General features: G+C 62.3%; 3 protein-coding genes across 3 annotated transcripts; 1 reads left to right on the top strand and 2 right to left on the bottom strand.

Moving 5' to 3' along the window:
- Positions 1-3,994: 3,994 nt before the first annotated feature.
- Positions 3,995-7,896, top strand: CHLNCDRAFT_57166 (hypothetical protein; the record flags this gene model as incomplete). Its single annotated transcript, XM_005849648.1, has 8 exons — positions 3,995-4,159; positions 4,307-4,474; positions 4,605-4,698; positions 4,803-4,903; positions 5,628-5,792; positions 5,925-6,127; positions 6,971-7,322; positions 7,634-7,896. The coding sequence occupies exons 1-8, from the start codon at positions 4,063-4,065 to the stop codon at positions 7,894-7,896; spliced, it is 1,443 nt and encodes a 480-aa protein (XP_005849710.1). The 5' UTR covers positions 3,995-4,062.
- A 3,782-nt stretch (positions 7,897-11,678) lies between these two features.
- On the bottom strand, positions 11,679-11,938 carry CHLNCDRAFT_142682 (hypothetical protein; the record flags this gene model as incomplete). Its single annotated transcript, XM_005849377.1, has 2 exons — positions 11,679-11,712; positions 11,769-11,938. 2 exons carry the CDS (start codon positions 11,936-11,938, stop codon positions 11,679-11,681), a joined length of 204 nt encoding a protein of 67 aa, XP_005849439.1.
- A 40-nt stretch (positions 11,939-11,978) lies between these two features.
- Positions 11,979-12,854, bottom strand: CHLNCDRAFT_142681 (hypothetical protein; the record flags this gene model as incomplete). Its single annotated transcript, XM_005849376.1, has 3 exons — positions 11,979-12,011; positions 12,292-12,573; positions 12,681-12,854. The coding sequence occupies 3 exons, from the start codon at positions 12,852-12,854 to the stop codon at positions 11,979-11,981; spliced, it is 489 nt and encodes a 162-aa protein (XP_005849438.1).
- Between the last annotated feature and the right edge of the window lie 268 nt (positions 12,855-13,122).

Below are 13,122 nucleotides of genomic sequence, written 5' to 3'. Positions count from 1 at the left end.
GAGCTCCCTGGATCCATGTCTGTGCAGGGCCACCTCCACTCAACATGAAGCAGAGCACATGGCGCCCGCGCCTGCCTCCCTACGGCTGAGTGTGTACCTTCCAGCGGCATGCATTATTGTAGCTGTCCCTGAGGCGTCCTCAGCTGCCCCGCTGCCCCAAGCCCCACCCAATTATTTTGCGCTGGATGTGCGGAGCAGCAGCTACCACCTACTGGCCAGCATGGCGCCACGGCTGGGCAGCCACCAGGCCCAGGTGAGGCAGCGGCCGGCCTTCTTGGTGTACCAGTCATCATGCTATACGACGAACGTAGAAGTGGCTCTGTCTAGATGCTTGCCAGCTGCAATGCACGATGGTTGCATGCCTCCAGTGCACGACTACTTCATCGCCATGCCGTCCTTGTTGCAGGCCCTGGCAGCCAGCCTGCGCGAGTCTGGCGTGCAACCAACAGTAGTGCTGCAGCAGGGCGGCAGCAGTAGCGATGGCATAAGTAATAGCATGCCCTTAGTCGCAGCGGCTGGGAGCGCCTGGACCTGCGCCTTGCGCATCGGCGCCGGTGCAGTGCATGCTGTCGCCGTGAGCGGCTCCCAGCTGCAGCCCGGGGACTCCTTTCTGGGACCAGCGCTTCTGGTAGCCGAGGTGGCCAGCATGGAAGGTGTGTTTTGTGTCAGTGTGTGGATGTGGGCGCAACCTGGCAGCGCTGTGTTGATTCTGTGTTCTTATCCTCGCTACAAATGCGTGATGCAGGTGAAGCTGCACCAGTGTTGCAGTGCCTAACAATCGATGCTTGCTGGCGCCATGCCGTCGTCTTGCCAGCGGCAGACCTGTTGGACAGCCTGTGGGCATCAGCAGGGCTGGAACCTGGTGAGCTGACACATTGGCTCCTTTGGTGCCGGTCGCTACATTGCCTTGATACGAGGTACGCTGATGCCCAGGTGCTGCTGCTGGCAAGCTGCACTGCAGGTTGTCAGCCCGACCAGCGAGAGCAGCTAATATCTGACGCCCGCCTTGTAGTGGCTATCAGCGGGCAGACGCCACTAGCATTGACTCTGGAGCCAGGTGTACTGGCCTCAGCTTCCAAACTGGCAGATGGCTTGTTACAACTGTCTACAGTGCCTCCGCCAATGGATGCCGCCACGCAGGCGACGCTGCTGCTGGATTGCGAGGTGCAGTGCACGCTGATAGTGCCGCATGGACCTCCCTTTAGCATTGTCGCACGTTCCGTGAGCGTTCTGGCCTGCAGCGGCATGAGCGGCGTAGCTGGCAGCAGCGCAGTGGCGCTGACAACTGGGGGAATCGAGCTGGCTAGGGCCGAGCTGTCAGGTCCTGCCCGCTTGCTGCTGCGCGTGGCGGGGCGGCAGCTTGCAGATGGACGGCGGCAGCCCGCAGCGCACCTCTTTGCACTGCTGCGGTGAGCATTTGCCTCATTGCTTGTGTCCTTCGTTGTTTGGGCACAAGCAAATTGTTGTCAACTCCTGGCATTCATTGGCTTTCTCATCTCCGTGTCAACCCAACATTGTGTTCCACCCAGCCCACATTTTGTGGCCCTTCCCCACTGTGCAGGCCCACGGGTGATGCATGCATGCTGTGCAGCAACGGGCGCTATGTGCTTCCCTGCCGAGGCCGCGTCTCTGTCTGCACCACTGGTGAGCGCTACCTGCACCGATTTTCAGGCTACATTAATGGGGCATGCGTTGTACTGCTGCATAGATATTCCGCCAGTGCGCCTGGCTGGATGTGTTCTTTTACCCCAGCTCTTCCACCCCTGATCACTTCCGCAGGCCTGACAGCCGTGCTGGATGAGGCAGGGCAGCTGGCGTGGCTGGCCGACCTCCAGGGTTTGTCAGCAGGTATCGGCAGCAGCAGTCGCGCGCCTTCACCAGCCAGGCGGCAGGATGCCAAGGCACCAATGTTGCCGTCCCCACCACCCGTGTCGCTGGACTGGGTGGTGAATCTGTCGTGCAGCTCGGTCCGTTATGAGCCACGAGACACCAGCCTGGTGGCAGCTGTGCTGACCGTGGCCAGCATTGCCTGGCAGTCCCAGCAGGGAAGGCAGGAGAGGTGCATCGAGGCACGCCGCCTGACCTTGCACCTTGCCGCAACAGCAGACAATGATCACGCTGGCAGCAGCTCCCACAAGCCCAGCCAGGGTGATCGCAGCGGCAGCTCGGATGGATTAGCATCATGGACATTGCCCACAATGGCCGATGTGGCTGGCTTCCACCAGATCCTGGCAGAGGCAGGCATCACGGTGCGGCTGCCAGGTGCCGGGCAGCATGCAGAGCGGCATGCCCAGCAGGCAACAGCGGTGCCTGAGATTGCCATCAGCAACAAGGAGCTGAGCATCGCGCTGTCACGCCATACTTTTCTGCTGCTGCAACGCCTGGTGCGGCAGCTCCCAGCCAGCGTCAGTGGAAGCACCGGCAACAGTGCCAGCACCACCAGCAACAGCAGCAACGGGTGCCATAGACTGCTGGAGCTTTCGAGATGCAGTATGGCTGCTGATCATATGCCAGGAAGCAGTAAGAGCACGCGGCAAGAGATAGCATTGAACGTGATGCAGGGCGTGGTGCAGTCTGCCTACGCCAGCCCGCAGCGTCCAGTAGAGCATCAGCAGGAGGCGTCTGTTTTCCTAGATGGTGAGCTAATGGGTACATGCAAATTCGTGCTGCATGTATGTGCAAACACACGCATTGCACCAGTTGAGCCATGCCCCCCCTTATTATGCTGCGCCTGTTTTGCAGGTGGGTGGTATGACCCACAGCAGGCGGGCACGGACTGCCCCTACATCATGTCCCCCGCTGGCAGCCCACCTGCCATGGTGGAGAGCTTCGTGGAGGGGTTTGCGGATGGCGGGTGCGCTGAGGACTGAAGTTCTTGTCGACGGTTGTGCATATTTTCCACTTGTGCACAGTCTGTTATGCGGCATTGGACCATGATCGTGCAGTGTGTGGCTGATGCCCTGGTGCTCGCACCTCGTCTGTCCTGTTGCAGGCCTGCTGCTGCCCAGGAGGAGCAAGGCGTGTGGTACGATGGGATTCCTGGGGGAGGCACGATCCCAGAGCTGCTGGAGGAGTACGTGACGCTGGCGGCTCCAGGCAAAGATGAGGTGGCCACCAGGTGTGCGTGTGTAGGACTGCTGGAAGGGGAGACCGGCACCAGGTTCTGGGTGTGCGTGCGTCAGGCTCTCCTGTGCAGACGCAGCACCATTCTCGGTCTTTGCGATCTCTGGCTGCTGGGCCAGTGCCTGCATCGTACCGATGCCGTCTTACCGTGTCTGTCCTATGCCTTCCACACTGCAGCTTTGGCTCCGCTGACTATGACTGCCGCGTGCTGCGTCCCAGCCACGTGCTTCCGAAGAGGTGTGACCCGCATCTAACTAGTGCCCTCGACTTTTAGCTCTTCTTGAGTGTATGTCATTGGTTTTGTTGCCTTGTGTGTCTACAGACGGATCACTTTGCAGGACATCAGCATCACCATCATGCTGGCAGGTGCGCCTTCACTTGTTGCTGTTGTTTCCCCGAGCAGTGTATGGTACCTAAACCCCACCCATAGTGGGTTTACAACGTGATGTGCGTGCCACACGAGAGGGCAGCCAACCTTGGCGCCCCCAAAGTGCATGCCTGACCAGCAGACTGCATGCGGGCTGGGTTGCAGACACATTTGCCACCGTGCTGCTGCCTGAGGACGAAAGAGACGACGACTTGGAGAGGTTGGGCTCAACGTCGTCTGGCTCAGGTCAGCTGGAGCATCATCACGACAGCATGGCAGCACCAAGAGCAGCACCAGGCGGCGGCGACGGCGGTGGCGAGGAGGAGGTGGTGCCGCTGAGCGCACAGGTGCAGGCACGGTTGGAGGGTGTGTGTCTGCAATTGGACAGCTTTGCGGAACAGCAGGAGACGGGAGAGCAGGAGGGTGGCGGCAACGATGCACCTGTCCCCAGCCTGCACTGTGCGCTTGTGGTTCGCAACCTGGAGGTGCGCGACAGCTTCCAACCGCGCCAAGGCGGCACCGCTTCATCTGCCACGGCCGCCGCCGCAACTGGCTGGTCTGAATTGCGCCGCATGCTGGGCTACCATGCGTCAGTGCACCGTGTGCGTGGTGGGAAGACTTGCATGGTGCAGTTTGTGGTAGAGGCCATCCGCGCCGAGCCGGGAGCAGGCAAGTTGGGCCCTGTAACTTGCCGACCCCTCAATTCTTTGCAAACCCACTCAAACAATTGGTTCGTCGACTGCAGCATTTGGCGAGATTGCTTGCTGGCAAGTGCTTCAGGCAAATGCCTCTCATTCCCTGCATTTGACCCTGCAGAATTGGAGTACCGCATACAAGCCCAGCTTCTGCCGCTGTTGCTGCACCTGGATCAGGCGGCCTTGGCCTTCCTGCAACATTTCTTCGCCCCTACTGCCGACGGCTTTGGGGGCGAAAGCAGTGGCACCAAGCCGGGGACCAGTGACGTGGTGCCCCCGTCTTCCACAGGTGGGCCTTCCCTTGCTTGTCCCATCCTGCTGCCACAGCCATAGCAGCCCACCCGGCTTACTGCCTCGTCAATTCTGCTCTCCGAATACGGGGTATGTGCACTCTGTCTTGCTGGCTTGGCTGGCTGCAGTTGGGGACTTGTTTTTCCAACGGTGCGAGGTGCAGCCCTTCACGCTAACCATCAATTATCGGCCCCACCGCGTTGACCTGACAGCCCTCAGCAGGTGTGGCTGCAGCGGAAACGTCCTGCACCCTGCATGAATGGGGCGCTTGCGGCAGCCAGCATGGCTTTATCTCACCATTTGCGCTTGTGCACCTGCCACTGCAGCGGCCAGCTGTCGGAGGTGTTGAACCTGGTGCCATGGGGCGGCGTTAGCCTGCAATTCCGCCACTTACGTCTGTTCGGCATTCAAGGGCTGGCTGGCATCGGTAGGTTTCGCTGTCGCTCCTCTTGGTGTGGGTGCCCGCCCGCCGGCACTTCAAGGGAAGGCCAGGACCGCCCGGACGGGTCCTCAGCCGTGGGTTTGGCGCTGCGGGCCCACTTCAGGACGCCCACTGTGGGCCGCAAACTCTGGCTGCTTTGAGGCTGCCCCAAAGCCTGGCAGTATTGGTGGCGGGGACCGCCCGCCACCAATGTGTCTGCTGCTTGCCAGACGAAAGCAGGCCCGCCAGCCCGGCGCCTCCGCCGTCGGTGTGACGCTGTGGTGGTGTGGGAGGCAGCGTCGGGCGCCATGTGAGCCACGCCTCTGCGGGCTAGCACCTCTGTCTCAGGCCCACAGGGCCTGAGACGCTGGTGTTGAGGGTCACCGTTTCGCTGCCCCTGGGGGCCTGGCTGCCAATGCGGTGTCGCCAGTCGACACAGCAGGCAGCAGCGAGGCCGCTGCTGAGTGCGGCAGCCGCCCCCGAAGCTGCCGCGCATGAAGCTGGTGGCGGGGATTGCGAGCAGCGAGCTGCCTCAACCAGCCAGGGCTGCCAGCATTTGCCGCCGCCGCCACTTCATGCGTCACCCCCCCTGCTCGCACTTCCCTGCCTCTGTGGGCCCAGCGAGGGATCCACTGCCCCCGCGCACTTGCGGCAACGACTGTTGATTGTGCTGGCATGCTTGGCCAGACACTCTTCAGCTGGCATTTCTGCTGCTCTTTGTCCCTTGTAGGCACTTCTGTCGCGTCTGCCTACGTCGAGGACATTGCGCGCTTTCAGGCTCATCGCTTTGTTGGAGGCATTGCCCCGATTAAGTCCATCTGCCGGGTGTCTTCTGCAGCCGCACAGCTGCTGGCGATACCCAAGCAGCAGCTGTACGCACGCAGTAGCCATGGAGGTGAGGTGGGCTGTCTGTGCTCGTGGCAGGGCTCGTCCATGCGGCCGGCAAAGCCAACACACGACATGGAACCTCCTGGCCGTGGTAGTTCACCTTCCTTGTGTGTTCCTTACTTCCCTGCGCTCTTCATAGGTGGTGGTGGCACCCTGTCGTTAACGGCACTGGTTGACGAGGACTTTCGCCGCCAAATGCAACGTGGCCTAGCAGGCTTTGTGCGCGCAGTAGCTTTGGAGGCGCTCAACCTGGGTGCCACCATGGCAGCAGGCGCAGAGGTGGCGCTGGCGGGGGAATCGAGTGCCTCGCATACGGCTGGTGTGAAACAGGCATTGCGGCAGGTAAGCTAAGTGGCTGTTCGTTTCGAGGGCCACACAACGGCACTGCTTCTTGGTGCCGTTTCTAGCAGATGCTGAGATGTTGACGCTTTCGGCTCGTCTGTGATGCAGGCTAGCGCCCACCTGCGTTCATCCTCCATTGGCCCAAGGTCAGCGGCGTCAGCGGCGGCCACTGCCATGCGAACAGCTCTCCTCGGCGTGCGCAACACCCTGGACAGGGAACATGCAATGGAGCGCCGCCTCAACTCTTGACCAGTCCTGTTACTGATGCTGATTCATCGTTTTAACAGGCGGGACATAATTGGACGCCGCATGGCCGCATTCTGTTTTGTATGCTTGCAACTGTTGTATGACATGTCAATCATCGATGCATTCCATTCTCCCCCCCCGGATGTATGATAAACGTGCCTCTGAGGGGTTGCTCGCATTTCGCCAACCATGCTCACCAACCACCTGGTGTGTGTGTGTTCAAGGCATGAATGCTGAGTTGATGTACCCATCAACTAGGGTAGCGTGCACGTGGGATCTGCCTGTGGCCGTCGGGCCATTGGCCGCCGAGCCCGCTTGCTTGATGCAGTTACCCGAGCGGCACTGCATGTTGCCCAGAGCTGGTGTGAGCTGCTGTGCTGGTGCCATCTGGTCTGGGACTCGGTATTGATGTATGAGAATGTCTGGGATGCTGAGTTGGTGGGTAGCATGCAGGTGGAGCTGGCCTGAGCATGACAGCATTGCTGGCAGCATTGGGTCCCGCACCCGTGCCGCGCTGCCCGGTGGAGGAGCTGCAGTGTGGCATGCAGGACTGCATGCTGGCTCCGACGTCAGCCGCTGCACCTGGCCTGGGTGCAGCAGCTGGTGCGCGCCTGGAATTGCAAGCCAGCATGGCCGAGCCGGACCGGGTCCTGGCCTGGGCGTTTTGAGGACAACCTGGCGCTGATGCGCGAGGGGACCGATCTCGCCGCCGGCTCGCCTTGCTGGTGCCGGCGCTGGCAGCAGTTTCTGCTGTCGGCACCCACGGACAGCGGAACGATCGTGTGGCTGACGGAGCTGGATGAGAAGACCGTGGTGGAGCGCGCAGCAGCAGCTTACCTTCGCCAGTCCCTGGAGCCCGCGCTGACCAAGCCGGAGCCCGAGAGCAGCAGCCAGCAGCCAGCAGCAGCCAGCAGCAGCCAGCAGCATCTGCCAATAGCAGCAGCCCCCAGTAACAGCCAGCAGTACCAACAAATTTGCCTACTACTTACAGCACATTCGCGGCGGCCTGCCCCTCTCCCAACCAGCACCTCACTTGCTTGAAGTCTATGACCCCAATCGCCGTATCGCCCTCACTCGCTTTAGAACCAGTTGCCATGACCTTCGCATCGAACGGGAACGCTATTTGCCAAAGGCCATCCAGGCCCCCACCCATTAACGCACCTGCCTCTTGTGTGCTTCTCCCGCCATTGAAGACGAGACCCATATGGTTTTCCACTGCCCCATTTATCTGCCGCCGCGGCCTGACCGAGCTGCGCACAGGCATGCACTGGGGGGCGGAGGAGCAGGGGCGCCGCACTGGCACGCCCCGCGAGCAGTGCGTGTGCCCCGCCCTGGATGGCCCTGGCGGCATTGAGGACACCCGACACATCCTGTTTGTGTGCCCCGTGTATGCCGCCGAGCGCGAGCGCTGGCCGGAGCTGTTCCACGAGTTCCTGGGCCTGCCGCCGGCGTCCGTCCCTGTAGCAGGACTAGCCTCCGCTATCCCGCTGATCGCTCTATCTGACTATGGCTCTCTCTGCTAAGGTATAAGCGTGCTTACAGCGGCGCCTGCACCCCAGCAGAAAGGCCCAGGGGCAGGCGGAAACACCAGCAAAAGGGGCTAAACAGCATAGCATGCACGCCGCGCCGTCGGCGCCGTCGCCGGCGCTGCAGCGCTGCTCCTACTACACTGCCCCCCTCCAGGAATAGGCATCGTCCTCGAGCCGTAACCGCGTAAGCTGCCGAGCAGAAACAATGCGGTCAAAGCAGTGTAGAGAGAGAGTAGGCGCAAGGAACAGAAGTAGAAGTACATCGAGGGACATACGAAGCAGGGGAATTAAGCAGATACAAGTCGGGGGGAGCGCCGCGCAGGGGCAGACGCCGAGGGGGCGCTGCCAGCAGCAACCTTGCGGCCAGGCCGCCGTGCCGGCACCGGGCCAGGCTGCACCTTGGCATTGCGCTGCGCAAGCTCCTCCACGAACCGCGCAAAAGAGGCAGGATCCAAATCCGCACGCAGAGTGTGCGCAGGCACCCAGCGGTGTGACTTGTCAGGCCCAATGCCCGCAGGGAAGTCTGTTGGACGGCGGGCCACCTGGCTGCACCAGCGCCCGCCAGCTGTCCAGCCTGCTCACCTACAGCACCCACCGCGTTGGGACGCGGCCAGACCGAAAGCCAGATGGTCAAACCGAAAGCCACGCGCCCCACACCCGCGCCAGCTGGCAAAACCCAACGGTCAGCTCCCCCGACCCAATGCCATCTGTCAGCACCCTCCAGCTGGCGGCGACATCTGGCAGCCACCCGCCATCTGGCCATTCTCCCATGCATGCATATAATCCCCTGCATTTCGCCTTGTTTGTCATTCTCTCCTAGTGCCCTTCCTCAGTGACTGCCCTCTGCAGTCAGGTGTAAAGCCCTTCTCTCACAACAGGTTATGGGCCCCAACCCCCGCTGCACCAACTGAACCCCAAGGAAGTTTCCCCTTTTGTACCTTCATCCCTCACCATGGCTGCGGAAGCCAGCAAGCCCCTGGTTGAGTGCCTGGACGTGGACAACTATGCCACCTGGCGGATCCTGATGAAGTATGTCCTCATCTCCAAGGGCCTGTGGGCCGCTGTGGAGAGCGACACGGTCGAGCATGAAGCTGACCAGAAGGCACTGGCCACCATCGGCCTGTACGTGAAGGAGCACCACCTGTCCACGCTGGAGCGCTGCGGCACCGCCAAGCGAGCGTGGATGGAGCTGGAGAGAGTCTACCAAGCTAAGAGCAACGCGCGCAAGCTGCAGCTACGCATGCAGCTGAGCCAGCTGAAGATGGGCGCCACCGAGCCCCTGACCAAGTATGTGTCCCGTGCCAAGGAGATCCAGGCCCAGCTGCGCGCTGCCGGCCAGGATGTGGCAGACACCGAGATCGCCTGGTCGGTGATGTCCTGCCTGCCGTCTGCCTATGCAACGATGGCCACCGTAATCACCGCCACCACCGACGGGGACCTGAGCCTGGATGACATCCTGCCCAAGCTGCTCACCGTGGAGCACAGCGAGCAGAAGACAGAGCGCCCCAGCGAAGAGGCGCTGATGGCCAACGCTCAGGACCGCCACGCCGGGCCGGGCCGTCCAAGCAACCACCCCGGTGGCAAGTCCAAGGGCCCCTGCTTTCATTGCGGCATCCTGGGCCACCACAAGTTTGAGTGTAGGAAGCTGGCGCAGGAGCGCAGCCAGCAGCAGCAGCAGCGGCGGGCAGACCAGCAGCGCCCACGCCGCCAGCAACAGCGCCCGCACCAGCGGTTTGCCGCTGCCATTGCCCCGTCAGCCTCAGCAGGGCCCCTCTGCCTGGGGCCACCCAGCAGCGGACGGGGGGGTGTCCTCAACACCAGGTGGAGCAGCCAGAACAGGATCAGCCGGCGCAGCCACAACATTAGCCGGAGCAGCTGCAGCACCAGCCAGGGCAGTGACAGCTCCCAACGCTGGGTGCTAGACACCGGTGCATCTTGCCACCTTACTCACGACTCCTCTGTTCTGCTCGACCCCTACCTGCTGAAGGAGGCCATCACCATCACCTTTGGCAACGGCGGCACTGGCAAAGCCACCACTGCCGGGCACGTGCTGCTGCACACGCCCAACGGCCCCTTCATCCTGCGCGACGTGCTGCACGTCCCAGGCGCCGCCGAGCAACTGCTCTCCGTGCGGCAAGCCACGCGGCGTGGCCTGAGCTTCAAGTTCATGGCCGACGCCTGCGAGATCTGGCAGGGCGACCAGGTCCTGGCCACCGCGCCCTGCCACGGCGACTCAGTCTACACCCTGACGGGCCGGGCCGAGCAGGCCCACGTGGCGCGCGTCTCCAAGGAGAGCCCCCAACTCTGGCACCAGCGCTTCGGCCACCTGGGCTACGACAACCTGGCGCGCCTTCAGACCAAGGACATGGTCACCGGCATCGCCACCACCGCCAACGACTTCAAGGCGGCAGGCGCCGGGCCACCGTGTGAGCCCTGCGCCCTCGGCAAAGCGCAGCGTGCGCCGTTCAAGGCGAGCGGCGACAGCGCCGCCTCCTCCAAGTTGGAGCTGCTGCACACCGACGTGTGCGGCCCGTTGCCTGTCACCTCCCTGGGAGGCAGCAAGTACTTCGTGACCATCCTGGACGACTACACCAAGTCCTCCACCATGCTAGAGCGCCAGACCGGCTACACTGTCAAGCGCATTCGCTCCGACAATGGCGGCGAGTTCATCAACACCGAACTGGACACCTTCTACCAGTCCAAGGGCATCAAGTCAGAGACCTCCGTCCCCTACACGCCCCAGCAGAACGGCAAAGCCGAGCGTCTCAACCGCACGCTGCTGGATAAGGCGCGCCCAATGCTGGCGGATGCCAACCTGCCCAAGTTCCTGTGGGCAGAAGCTATCGTCACCGCCAACTACCTCCGCAACTGCTCTCCAATCTCATCCCAAGCCACCACCCCCTACGAACTGTTCCACGGCACCAAGCCTGACCTGTCCCACCTGCGCACATTCGGAGCCCGAGCCTACGCCCACGTTCCCACCGTGCTGCGCACCAAGCTCGACGCCGTCAGCGAGCCCGGCCGTTTCATCGGCTACCCCGCCAACACCAAGGGATACAAGATTCTACTTGACAACGGCACAACCGTCATCAGCCGCGATGTCACCTTCGATGAGACCAGCTCCATCCTGCCCAAGACCAACCTGCCCAAGACCAGCCTGCCCAAGACCAGCCTGCCCGAGACCATTCCCTTCAGCGACACCGACGACAATGAAGCCGTGGGAGCGCCAGCCGAGCCCGAAGCTCCACCTTCACCTCCCATCGCACTGCGACGCACCGAGCGCGCCGCTGCACGCCGCCCAGCCAGCTTGTGGCAGGACGACGCCTACCGCATCACTGATCGCACCACCGCCATCGTCAACATTGCCACCACCGCTGCTGAGCCCACCAGCCTGGAGGAAGCCCTGCAGTCCCCCGAGGCCGACCAGTGGCGCCTCGCCATGGATGAGGAGATTGCATCCCTCGCCGCCAACGACACCTGGACCCTGCAACCTGCGCCTCCCAGCATCAAGCCCATCCCAGTCAAGTGGGTGTACAAGGAGAAGCGCGATGCCAACGGCAACATTGAGCGCCACAAGGCCCGCCATCGTTGCGTAGGCAGACGGCAGGCCGGACATCACGGACCAGGCGATCTCGGTGTCCGCCACATCCTGGCCGGCAGCGCGCAGCTGGGCCTGGATCTCCTTGGGACGGGACACATACTTGGTCAGGGGCTCGGTGGCGCCCATCTTCAGCTGGCTCAGCTGCATGCGTAGCTGCAGCTTGCGCGCGTTGCTCTTAGCTTGGTAGACTCTCTCCAGCTCCATCCACGCTCGCTTGGCGGTGCCGCAGCGCTCCAGCGTGGACAGGTGGTGCTCCTTCACGTACAGGCCGATGGTGGCCAGTGCCTTCTGGTCATCTTCATGCTCGACCGTGTCGCTCTCCACAGCGGCCCACAGGCCCTTGGAGATGAGGACATACTTCATCAGGATCCGCCAGGTGGCATAGTTGTCCACGTCCAGGCACTCAACCACGGGCTTGCTGGCTTCCGCAGCCATGGTGAGGGATGAAGGTACAAAGGGGAAACTTCCTTGGGGTTCAGTTGGTGCAGCGGGGGTTGGGGCCCATAACCTGTTGTGAGAGAAGGGCTTTACACCTGACTGCAGAGGGCAGTCACTGAGGAAGGGCACTAGGAGAGAATGACAAACAAGGCGAAATGCAGGGGATTATATGCATGCATGGGAGAATGGCCAGATGGCGGGTGGCTGCCAGATGTCGCCGCCAGCTGGAGGGTGCTGACAGATGGCATTGGGTCGGGGGAGCTGACCGTTGGGTTTTGCCAGCTGGCGCGGGTGTGGGGCACGTGGCTTTCGGTTTGGCCATCTGGCTTTCGGTCTGGCCGCGTCCCAACGCGGTGGGTGCTGTAGGTGAGCAGGCTGGACAGCTGGCGGGCGCTGGTGCAGCCAGGTGGCCCGCCGTCCAACATCAGGTCCCCGTCGGTGGTGGCAGTGATCACGGTGGCCATCGTTGCGTAGGCAGACGGCAGGCCGGACATCACGGACCAGGCGATCTCGGTGTCCGCCACATCCTGGCCGGCAGCGCGCAGCTGGGCCTGGATCTCCTTGGCACGGGACACATACTTGGTCAGGGGCTCGGTGGCGCCCATCTTCAGCTGGCTCAGCTGCATGCGTAGCTGCAGCTTGCGCGCGTTGCTCTTAGCTTGGTAGACTCTCTCCAGCTCCATCCACGCTCGCTGGCGGTGCCGCAGCGCTCCAGCGTGGACAGGTGGTGCTCCTTCACGTACAGGCCGATGGTGGCCAGTGCCTTCTGGTCATCTTCATGCTCGACCGTGTCGCTCTCCACAGCGGCCCACAGGCCCTTGGAGATGAGGACATACTTCATCAGGATCCGCCAGGTGGCATAGTTGTCCACGTCCAGGCACTCAACCAGGGGCTTGCTGGCTTCCGCAGCCATGGTGAGGGATGAAGGTACAAAGGGGAAACTTCCTTGGGGTTCAGTTGGTGCAGCGGGGGTTGGGGCCCATAACCTGTTGTGAGAGAAGGGCTTTACACCTGACTGCAGAGGGCAGTCACTGAGGAAGGGCACTAGGAGAGAATGACAAACAAGGCGAAATGCAGGGGATTATATGCATGCATGGGAGAATGGCCAGATGGCGGGTGGCTGCCAGATGTCGCCGCCAGCTGGAGGGTGCTGACAGATGGCATTGGGTCGGGGGAGCTGA

The sequence above is a fragment of the Chlorella variabilis genome (genome assembly GCF_000147415.1).
Source record: "Chlorella variabilis unplaced genomic scaffold CHLNCscaffold_5, whole genome shotgun sequence".
Classification (NCBI taxonomy): Eukaryota; Viridiplantae; Chlorophyta; class Trebouxiophyceae; order Chlorellales; family Chlorellaceae; genus Chlorella; species Chlorella variabilis.
This window is presented reverse-complemented; position numbering and strand designations above follow the sequence as displayed.